This window comes from Opisthorchis viverrini, assembly GCF_000715545.1.
Source record: "Opisthorchis viverrini unplaced genomic scaffold opera_v5_37, whole genome shotgun sequence".
Classification (NCBI taxonomy): Eukaryota; Metazoa; Platyhelminthes; class Trematoda; order Opisthorchiida; family Opisthorchiidae; genus Opisthorchis; species Opisthorchis viverrini.
Window position 1 is genome coordinate 580237 of NW_008751693.1, and position 11708 is coordinate 591944.

At 43.9% G+C, this 11708-nt stretch overlaps 2 protein-coding genes across 2 annotated transcripts in view; one reads left to right on the forward strand and one right to left on the reverse strand.

Moving 5' to 3' along the window:
- T265_02827 (hypothetical protein) overlaps positions 1-11708 on the forward strand; it is a gene marked incomplete at both ends in the record, with an annotated part of 48113 nt that overhangs the window by 12772 nt on the left and 23633 nt on the right. The window contains 4 exons of the mRNA XM_009167171.1: positions 40-639; positions 9870-9989; positions 10669-10866; positions 11047-11208. The remainder of the gene's footprint in view (positions 1-39; positions 640-9869; positions 9990-10668; positions 10867-11046; positions 11209-11708) is intronic.
- The window catches only part of T265_02826 (hypothetical protein), a gene marked incomplete at both ends in the record, with an annotated part of 24573 nt that overhangs the window by 1785 nt on the left and 11080 nt on the right, over positions 1-11708 (reverse strand). Inside the window, one exon of the mRNA XM_009167170.1 lies at positions 3171-3260. Coding sequence (XP_009165434.1) covers positions 3171-3260 — 90 coding nt within the window. The remainder of the gene's footprint in view (positions 1-3170; positions 3261-11708) is intronic.

Sequence of the window (11708 nt, forward strand, 5' to 3'; positions counted from 1 at the left end):
GTTTGCTTTTTCGCGTTGTTGAATGCTCTTGATTTTCAGTACTTGGGTGCACATGGAGAAGCCGTTCTCTCGGAAACCGATGAAAAAATGAAGCACTTTGGTTTTGAAATCGATGATGTCAGTTGCTGCAAAGTGCTTCGACATCCACGCTGGAAACACAATGTATTTGCAGGCCTTATTTTCACGGATGCTCCGAAAGACCATCCAGTTTTAGCTCACTTTTAGATCCCCTCATTTTGATGCCTGTAACAGATGGAAATTCTGATTCTTTTGGATTATCGTACCGCAGTCTGCTCAATATATGATTTGACTTATGTGGTTCAGACTTCTGATTTTGGCAAAGAAAGAGCCGTTCAATAAACACCCTTTGGTTATCTTCCAGGATTTTTTCGGAATAGAGAAAGATCAAGAGGAGCAAGAAGTACAATACCGCAAAGCTAGGGAGTTAACTTCACAAGAAAGTAGGCGTTCGTTACGTTTACTGGTGATCTTTTTAAGATACTATCGATCAACAGTACTTCGGAAATGTGGATGAGAGAATATGTGTCCAGCAACCTGTGCGACCATTCGACAAGTTTGGTGAACCCTCTGAGTCATTGAGTGATAAGGATTTGGAAGAAATTGATCAACAGTATTTTGGTAAGCTGAGTTTGGAGTGAATTTGCTTCTAGTTAGGTTGAAAATTTTCGAAATATCGATAGCTCGGGTGCCTGTATTATTTGTTTAACCGTTTTGGCATTGTGAACTGGTCCCGACTGGTGAGTTTGTTAAGCCCTCAGGGCATTTACGAGTGAGCTTATCTAACATCTGCACTGGACTATGGATTCCTTTTCAACTTTGGGTGTTTTGACTGATAACCTTCAATCAACTGCGGAAGTTCATAACGCATCCTTGACTGCATATCTTACTATGAAGTATGAAAAGAAACGGATTTCAGTTGGTGGGAATATTTTACAAGCCGATTCTATGTTTGCGTCGTTTGCCACATTAGCGTTAACGAACTCCTTGTTATAACTCCGATCGTGTTGGTTGGATAGTTATCTAACTCATCAGAATCAACTGGATTTCGGTATTCTCTAGTCAATCCAGGTACCTCGCGAGCTTTTGCAAATTTGAACATGCAATCTAATTCACTCCAGTTGTTCAGCTGTAGCATCCTTTCGGTACCTAACTGCCATACCAACAGAAGGTAGCACAAGGGCTAGAATACTGCCAGGCTGCCAACGCCTAGACAGGAGAATTCGTGGGGCAGAGTTCGGATTCGGACCACGACCTTTCCGGTTAGTAGATTCGCAAATAGGCCAACTCGTCTTATTTTGGAAAAAGTCTTGGCTGTTAGCCAAGTGGCAGTTTGTCTGTTCCGCGAGCTTGGCCATTGGGTTGCAATCATTTTGCCAGCATGCAAATGGACATCTTCAGTACGCTGTCTGGTGGATAGGCGTTTTTCTCACTTGCTTAGTTAATGTCGGCGAAGTGACTGGTTGTTTCGTGATTTCCTGACACTTAAATTGATTGGTACCTTTTGATTTTGTGTTGCATTATGTTCCAATCATCTCGCATCTGGTTGCCTCGTGGAGCAACTCAATTTCAGTAGTTTTGTCCCTTCATTCCAATCGCTCCATTTTGCTTTTCTTGTGCGTTGCATTCTAGCCACTTCATGTCATGTGATTGGTCGGTTAAGCACCAATGTTTTGATACATTTCCTTGCCATGTAGGCATTCGAAAGGGTAGCATCTGTTACCGTCAACTGGTTCAATTAGGTCGGTGATCTCTAAGTTAATATGCTTGCTTATTCTAATCAAGTGCGGTGATCTTCACTGTGACCGATCCTGGATGCATTCATGCAGAAACACCCACCGCTTTTTTCAGTTTACTCGAACAGGTAAAAAGCAAGACCTTTGTATGATGGATATGCTACAAGCTTGCCTATCAGGCTAAAGAACCGTTGGTGTGTGCGATGTGTAGAGTTCCGGAACGGTAGTTCGGGGATCGGATACCGAATAGCGCGGGAAAAGCGATGTAACGGGACTTTCAGTAGAGTTTTTTGCTGAGCTCGCAAACGTTGATACCGATGTGTTTGAATCATACGTCCGGCTTAAGATCTGTGTTTCTTTTACACTCAGCGCGTCAAACAATATTTCTTGTCTTTCCGCACTTCAGTTGTTTTTCGGATGAAAAACCGTGCAGTAGTTGCAGCTACTACAAATTCGTTCACCGAGGATAGGAAGAATGAGTAAATGAAAGTCACGCGTTAGAGGCAACTGCCTAATCTGTGCTCTGGCGGCAGATAAATCTGTCCAGTACGGCAGGAAGGTGATAGCTCTGATTCAGGACTGCCACTAGCTGTGTGGCAGCCATATCTGCTGGGTTCATGGAAGATTTGTTTGTCTAGTCCTACGGTACCCATCCGGGAAGACGGCATTTCCCAACGCGACTGAGTTATAAGGTAGTAAACCGACCGTCCTTGCATCGTCTACGCCTGACGCAAGGCCAGGAAAGTGGACTCTACGAGGCGAACGATCCTCTGACATATGAAGTACGTAGCCTAACCTGCGGAGTATGACCACCTGATCTATAGAAGGGCAATGAATTTTCCCAAAAAACCATCTGGCCTAATGAAGCATTACTGGTCTGGTGTTCTCACCATACTCGCGCACTGCTTCGGAGGCAAGCATGGTCAAACACTTAGAGCCACAGGTAGCAGTCACGTCCTGACCCGTAAAATAGGACAGATCGGATCACGTGATTGTACACTCCACCCTTGATAGTCAAGCTGGTGTTATGTCGGCGCCACAAATGTCGGAGGTTAGCAAACGCTGTTCTAACCTCTCCAATTCAGGAAGTGGTTTCATTTTCCGCCGGTTCACCGTGACTTACTAGGCTACCAAGGTGGACAAACTTACCCACCACATCGATCAGTTCACCTTTATTCATAATGTCTGGGTTCGATCCCACTCAACACTTAATATACGGGGAGCGCATATCGATTTATGCAGCATAATTATTTGGATTTCTTAGAATAGTTTGCATTCCTAGGAAGAGCTGTATCTTCGACACGCTCATTGTCTGTGAGAGAACGCCCTTTGGTATTTCGATCCCCAAGGTGTTAGAGGCAGGAAATAAGTACTCAAGGAGCGTATCAACTACGAAGCTATGAAAAGGCGACAGACCTCCTTGTTTGACGCCACTGAATTTGGTGAACTCAGGAAAGAATTTGGCGTAGACACGTGCGCGTCCACTGGAAGAGGCATATAGAGCCTCTATAAGAGACAAAAGTTTAGAACGTAAATCCCTCATCGTCAGACTGCCGCAGCTTCTGACGATCAACGGAATCAGAAACATACGTGAGATCGAGAAAGATCATTTTTGTTGGTCGTTGGAAGAAGTGGTGAATTTCCAGAATATGTGACCGATCCAAACTTAGCCAGGATAAAACCCAGCTTGATTCTCGCGAATCTGACTCTCCCAATGGTAGAAAGTCACGATGGTAACTGGTTTCACTTGCGTTGTGAATTAAACGGGAAATACTAAGAAATAGCATCTATCGTAAGTGGGAATACCGTCGGGGATCGTCAGCAGCACCTGTCCTGAATGCGGGTGTTTCACTTCTGTATTGGTGAGAACATTCTAACAGCAGGTTCGTTCTTACGTGGAAATGATGCTTTTTAAATGTCTCTTAACAGCCCTACACTGTGGGACATCAGTTGTCACTATCGACGTTTTTAAATATTTCTTGTTCATAAACGGAGCCTCAGAATCAGACCGAAGTTCGTGATTTTCTTTTCTACTCATGTCGACACAACAGATGTCCCGATCCAAAAAAAGCCAACTTAACATTGACGCGCGATCACGGTCTATGCTTTACTTTGATGCGAAATGGCCTACTCAACCAGTTAGTTTATTCACTTCAGGGCCTCATTTTCTATTCCTAAGGACAGGAGGCACCCTACCGTTTCGTACCTAGTACGCCGGTCACAGTCGTGTCCAGCAACAAACTATACCTCAGCTGGAACTTTGCGCGTTCTGTCAGACGAATCCCAGACAGCAGCTCTCATCCTCGAGCTGACTGCCTTTCAAGAATTCAGTGTTCTACGCAAGGACGTGTTAGCGCTACTGCGAGGCATCAAGAAGTCACATTAATAGGTGGCTAACACCGCTGTAGTAATTGTCATTGTCACCTCAGTCCGATGCATTCACCATATTCACCACAAGGATCAGTGTGAAATACACAGCGAATTTTCAAACGGGCTCTTTTGTCAATATTGATGTGTTGTTAAGAGGTGAGGTGTTCTTTGTTTGTGTCCTTCGGATCTTCGATTCACACGATCAGTAGCCATTTTAACAGATAAGGTCACATCCCCAAGGTTATATTTGAATAACGTCTGCTGTGAATCCTTTTTCAGTTACTTACTTTATCCTGCCCTTGCTGTTTCCGGTATTCTCATCATTCTTACGAACCAATAAGCCAGCACAAGTGATATGAGGTGCTAGTTAAAGTTGATTGGCTGAAAACTTCAGGTTCTAGAACACCGAACCCCTCTTCGCTGGAACGTTCTTTTCTACTGACAATCCAATTACAAAAGTCAGGAGTACATTGAGCATGCAGTTAGTGTGCAACCGACTAACATGGCAGTCTTCAAAAGGTAATAAAATACAGATTTTCCTTCTGAGCACTTGACTTGGACCTGACTTGCAGTACTACAGCGTCCCCCTCTCCAGAGCAACCGCCGTTGATCAGTCTTGTCCACGGTTGTCGTTGGGAGGTTTTACTGCTCACAACAAAAGTTCGGGGAACGTTTGAGTTCCATTGGTTGAACATCGATGTCTCCAAAGCATTGTGGTTTTTGGAAGAAGCGGCTCACCCGGTCCACGCTCCATGCGTTAGACTGGCTAAGACACTATTCTTGCGTCAGGAGACCGTCTGCCCCGCAGGATATTCACCTACCCACGTACAAGGTGGAAACAGCCTAAGGATGGTCAGTCCATTACTTAGTAACGAAGTATGGTAACGCACTCTTTTTGGTGATTGTTTCCTTCCCGGTTGAGGATCTCGAGACGGGACACGCCAACAGTTAGTAACGGCTACTTACATCGCCCAATCACGCATCCAGTGCTGTAAATGCAGTTAAGCTGTTGTCTTCAGAGCACAGCTACCAAGGCTCCTTTTACTTGAGCAAAGTTGGATGATTTGACGTTTGTCAACTGGTTATGTGGTATCCAATGCGTAGTCCCCCTTGAACCATTTCCTTCCACCCCCGGATACCAAAATTACAACAGCTTGAACCAACGTACCTCGGTTTGAAATCTGAAAACGGGTTGTGTTTCAAATACGGGACATCTGAATGGTACCAGAGGTCTTCTATAGAGGAAAATGTCGGTAGCTCAGGTAGCGTAGATGGTCGTTGGCTTGTTCGCAGAGCTAGGGAATTTGATTGCAAGCGTTTCATCACCAATCGAGGTGACATCACCAGTGCGTTATTGGGGTTGGTGCGTAGCGGTGGGTTAGTGATTGTGTACCGGAGGGTCAACTGCGCCAGCTCCAGTGGCTTGGTACTTGAATCACTTATAAGAGTGAAGCGGTCATCTGTCAACAAGCAGGAACCTCTGTACAGTAAACATGGGATGGGCTATTATCTTGCACCTATCTACACAAGCTCCGTTTTGGCTTCATACGGGCCTATATAGTTTTTTTTCCACCCAACCGCGGTTACTATCTCATATACCTAACTTTATCATCACATTTATGGATGCCTATCAGAAACTGGCGACATTAACACTAGCACAGTCTCCACAGGACTCTGTTATGAGGTCACTGTTTCAGCAGCCCCACAGAGATTGTTCAATTCACATGCAGAACTATAGAGCCAGTGCTCTAGTACATTCCCTAGGCATTTCGGGACATTTGTTACAGCATACTGTCGCCCTTGAACCCACATTGGCTGCCTGTCAGTCGTACCTCAGCTAATTTCATTATGTAACGCCAATAATTTTCTGGATGGCATTTCTAATGGTATGTTCCGTTATTGTTTAAACCTCCTACACACCAGTCTGCCTTTGTTGTGCCGTTGAAGACCATGTAATCGAACAAGACACTGCATTTCGACTCTTGGTACCAGAACTTTTTGGATGAGCCAATTCTCGCCATCAGAACACAAGGATGATCTTTCATGTGCACCCCCTTCTGTAAATTCATCAATTCCAGTCCTTGATCTGAGTTACTGGTCTTCAAACAGCTAAAAGAAGGAAGACTTGTATGGGACACAAATCGTCCGTATTTCTAACTCGTGATGTTGCAATCTGTCTTTCTATGTTTTAGGAAATCCACTAACCCACTTGTTCTCATATATTGAACAGCAAAGTATTCGGGTCCGGGGTCAATCTCAATTGTGAATTATTCTAAGACATGATCCCTAAGATTAGTATCCACTCTCGAACGTTCAGTGGACAAAATACAGTCTAACCTAACTGTGTTTATCTCAAGAGATTCCCGTTAGCCGTAATTGTTGCTGTTGATTTCAGAAGACAAGACGACTGTCACTGTTTTCGCCATATTTTTTTCTCTTCAATGCAAATACAAAAATTATGCCATTCAAGCAAACAGAGTAAAAATGTGTAAAAGTGTGGAAACTTACTGCGTCACGGTCGATCGACTGATGGTCGCTTGGTCAGACCACAGAAGTTTAATCGAGCATGCAGACGCCTTCTGACTGCATAAACCTGCGTGAATGAATCCCAGTCGCCTGACTCGTGTCCCGACATCGAGTATTACAATGCAGTACTTGTTTTATTCAAGAATTTTTGGAATGCAATCATACAGATCGCTGCTCAGTATGCGAGGGTTTTGACTAGTCTTTCACACAGTAAATGGGACATACACGGTTTGTTTTAGTAATGTAAGCAATCAATGTGCAGACGTAATACACTACTCCTAGGGTTGCTGCAAATTCTTCGACAGTCCACGACCAGTTTCGCCCTTCTTGGGGCTTAAAAAAATCATTCAGCTGAGTTCCATGTGAGTCTCTTGCAAAACCAAATTTGTTTGCAACTGGGTGTTTCGCTAGTCAATGTGCACACTTTTCCTGGAAGTCAAAAAGCCGATGAATTACTCACTCATAAACGACCTTCGGCTCCAGTGCTTCACACTTTCCAAGCGGGTTCGACGTGTTCAGCACGTATAACATTCCGTTGACCCTCTTTTCAGTCTCAGTGCTCAATAAACTTGTCCTTTGGTTGCAGTCGGTCGCACCCCTTATTCCTGGGTGTAGCAGCACCGGAGAACTTCAGTTTGGGGATATATTTAACAGTGACCGTCAGGTGTGACTGACAAATTACGACTTGTGGATTCGTCAAACTGTGCTACAGAAAGGTCATGATGGTTATCGATTTCACTTGCGTTGTAGAAATCCAGGAATGGTTTCCATTTTTCACGCCGTTGTCTCTGTTAGTTACAAATCACAGTTGTATTTGTTGATCTCATTTTCTCAAAATCGTTTATTACCAGGAATATTCTTGTCTTATCGTAACTTTCCGGGCCCATACATTATTGGATCGTGCAACAGTCGTACACAATTTTTAAACAAAGCATGACAGTAATCATATATCTCACATTAGTAAGTACCCCTCAAGTATTTATTCCTGGAAAATCACGTGAACATATTTTCAGAATGCATGCGTTCAGCCATCCAGAAGGCACCCGGAAAGAGCGAACACTGTTGACTGAGACGGTAATCCATGCTTTCCTCCGCTACTAGACCTCCGTCTTTAGTGCCCTTCTTGAGGGAACTTTGGTTGGTGACATCATGTGCATCTTATTCTATCTTTTCGAATGCAAACCTAGCAGATGGTCACATGACGTGGCTACTTTGGTATTAGAGCTTATATTTATCAACTATACTCCTACTTCCTTCCTACTTTGACTGGTGTGTTATCTTCACTGGGTTTTATGAAAAATTCACACAAGTATTGACCTCTGTTGCTGTGTATTGTGCTGATGTTATCGAGTGTAGTGATAACCGAGTAACTCATGCCATACCATTGTAAATCATATATGGTTCTTAACGAGCGGTGCACCGGATACCCTGCTCTCTGTTTACCACTAGTCCATCGAGTAAACAAGCTTATCCTGCATCAGAATTTCACAAATGGCTCTCGTCCATGTGCTCTGGAGAGAGGCAGAGAGCGTAAGCCGGGGTTTTCACTCTACGGGTTTTAGGAATGTTTATTCACAATGGATGCGTGGATATTTGCCGAACAGTATGAAAGTTGGGGCAGTACGAGTGGAGTGGTTTATTGTACAAACGTCCTCCCTACTTTTGTTTGTGTTATAGAGAAACCTAAGCAAGTACGCAAGTGTATGAGAACGTTTCAATCAGTGTTGCATTTTTCTCTGCATATTTAGGTGACTCATGGAGGGGGTGCCTTATCAATAGTTCATTTAGAGCGCCGTTTCTCAAAGGATGCGATGAAAGGCTGTGGAGGATGATACAGTAAAGTTTATCAGGAGAACAGCGGTGAGGGATTTCAGAATTTGTTTTCCACTTGCTACCGCTGACGCGGTAGGTGTTATAGCATTTTCGAGTGAGACATCCTCCGTAAGCACCTTTTCTTCGATAGACTTCAGTTTTTGAGTGTGCTCAGGCGAACAGCTTTGGTCTAAGCTTTCACTGATGGCCAACTTGAAACATCCGTTGGATACTAAGTGGTTTCAGCACACAATCTATTCCAAATAAACTTATTGATCAGGACTAGTTACGAAGTTCATTTGATATGGCCCTTGTGATTGCGTGACATCCTATTAACATGGAAACTAGTCGGTCGTCGACGATAGCACGCCACCGCAAAAGATTTTGTACTACATGTTTTAGAAGTTCTTTCAAGATTTTCGGTCGCGAAAAGAAATATTTGGAAACTTTGTTAAAAACGTAAATCTCTCTTTCTGGAGGTCTAAAGTCGTGCTTCGCAATGAAAATTCAGTGTTCAACGTGACATTTTCTAGGTTTCTAGGTGGATTTCTCATCCTGCAACCTAGGGTCCACAGACTTTTCCCGAGTAGCAGTCGGTATCAGCCTCAGAAATCGCCAACCACCCACTGAACCTGTGTGCTGGCTGGCTCCGTCAGGTGCTTCATAGTTCAGGTGATCGAGCATCTCACCATATCCTGCTTACGGAAGCACTTCCCGAGGGAGCGTACCACAAGGTGGGCAACCCTTCACCTGGAGGCTAAGCATCAAAAACAAAATAAAGGGTCTTAGCCGCGCTGGCGTGTGTCTTATGTGAGATTGGAATATCGGAACCCATTTCATCATTAGCTGGAGGCAGTTCACGCAACCAGTACCTGGTTTCTTACTCTTCTGTTTTCACTTGTGTTCGGCATCCCTGTTGCGCTTCCCACACTATCCGCTGCCGCAGGTTTCGGCTACCGAGCCTCCATGAGTATATGTTATGGTTCGCAACTATCAAACGGGGCTCGCGTTTTAGCATTCTGTTTTCACTCTTCGTGTACTGCTTATAAACGTGCAAGTACAATTAAGTCGTGCGTATGGAGCAAAGAAGGCGATAGACTGAAAAGTTTGAAAGCCGTTAAGTTAAATTGCGTTACCGCCTTCATGTAGTCAGGTTTCCCACGATTCTTGACTAAGCCAATATATCAGTTGAATGCCTTCTTCCTCTGTTGTATCACACACCACATCTCTCCTAAGTCCGAAAACCGTGGCCAGGGAAATGCTCTGGTTTGCACGTGAAAGTCCAAGGTTTATGTTATTTATCGAATCAAAGATTGTTTTGATTCATTTTGTAGGATAACGTCAATTTCCAACAATAACACAACCATGGTTTGACTTGGCATGTGTTGCACTGCCTTTCTTTTACAGGTTCATCCGCAAAAATCGCCTCAGGACCGTATTCCCCAAGCTCACTGTCAGTGGCTTCAGATCTCCATGATGTCGAAGACTTTATTGATCGGAGCTACTTCGGAGTCCCAGAAGGCAATGGTTAGTGCACTCCATTATGTTTTTTTCTTGAATAACCTGTATGATCCTGTTAGCCTTTCATTTTTGTTGCTCTAGCGAAGTACTTTCGTGAGAACTTTTAATTCTTCTTGAAGTGGAATACCACATTCGAAGGATACAGGCTCCGTTCCCGAAGGCGGCAAATTGATAAGGAGTAACGGTCACTCTCATTTAACTGTGAAGGCCGCACATCGTGCACATATCCGTCGCAAGTAAATATTTGTCGGGGAAGACTGTTTTCTGCCTTTTGTGGCACCTGTAACGAAATGTGTTATATATGCCTGTCAAAACTTAGTTCCCGTGAATGGCCGCCTCCACAGGTCCTTTTCAACAATGTACGCAGGGTGACTTCAGATGGAGCGGACTGGGATTACCTTTTGTTTAAATTATCACTTAGTTTACGGACACAAGTGTCCTCATAGAGCCGTCAAATGGCTCCTTGAAAACTTCGTCGAAAGGTAAATGTAATGACACTGTCAAGTTCGTTTTAAATTGAGCGCCTGAAATGATATCGAATCATCCTAATGGGAAGCTGTGAAGGGGCTATTATTTAGCCGATGCAGATAGTCATTCGGAAACATTACTTAGTAATATTTCTCTTGTGTATGTACTGCTAACGAGCCTTGCTTTTACTTTTGTTTCTTCTTTCCTCCTTATTCAGACCCTTTGCCCAACGTCGCTAAAACATTACCCTCGAATCGATCCCGTAAACAAACTTTTCCCAAGGAGAAATCCTCACCTTTGCAGTCAGGCAACAGTTGTGATATCGAAGAGGGTGAGAATGAGGATTCCGTCCGAATCTCGGATGTGGTTAGAGATGTTCGTGAAAGAACACGCGTCAATTTGTGTACAGCACCCAGTACGTTATTTTTTTCTTTTCCTGTATCATATGTAAGTATTCTCCACACTGCGTCACTCATATCATTTGACATTACTGGCGGATTTAGTTTGGTCAGTCCTATTCTGCGTGTTGGTGCCATTGAGATCTATTGTTGTTCTAGCGAATTCCGTGCCCGAATTTTACTCTCATTTTTCTCAGACCTTGAACTTCCCTTCACAAAGGAAAAGAAAGATTTCAAGGATCGACCAGTTGACGGCAAAAACTCTCTACTACTGCGACAAAAGGACTCAATTAACTTCAGCCAACTCACAGAAGATGAAGCAGCCTCTGTACTTGCAAAATCCGTAATTGAGGTTCGAGGTCTGTCGTACAACACTTTCTGTCCTGTTAGTTTTTTTCTTATATAATACGATTCGAGGCTTATTTATCTCCATATTCCTTGCATGATGCTGTCAACTCTTTTTTCTATTCATCTTACCATGAACCACTTTTGGAATGGCATCGATCGTCGGAGACTTATGGTGATTGTATCCCAATAGTCATCGTCATCGACTGCATAACATCAGTGTCCAACACCGATGCTTCATTGCCGTAAAACCATGATTTATTTGAAAGCTTTATTGTAAAGAAAAGAATAAAGGTGGATGGGGAAGGGACTTGGTGCTAGCTTACCACAATCATTCAGAGGTGCCTACACCTCCAGACAATCACTCAGGCAATCTGGATAGAAACTGACAACAAGAACGCCACTGACATCGGTTGGCAGCCACATCTTGTAGTGTCTCCAACCAGGCACAGTGAGGATCACGCGGTCCCCATCTTGGAAGGCGAGTAGCACCGACAGCACCCAAGCGTTTCGT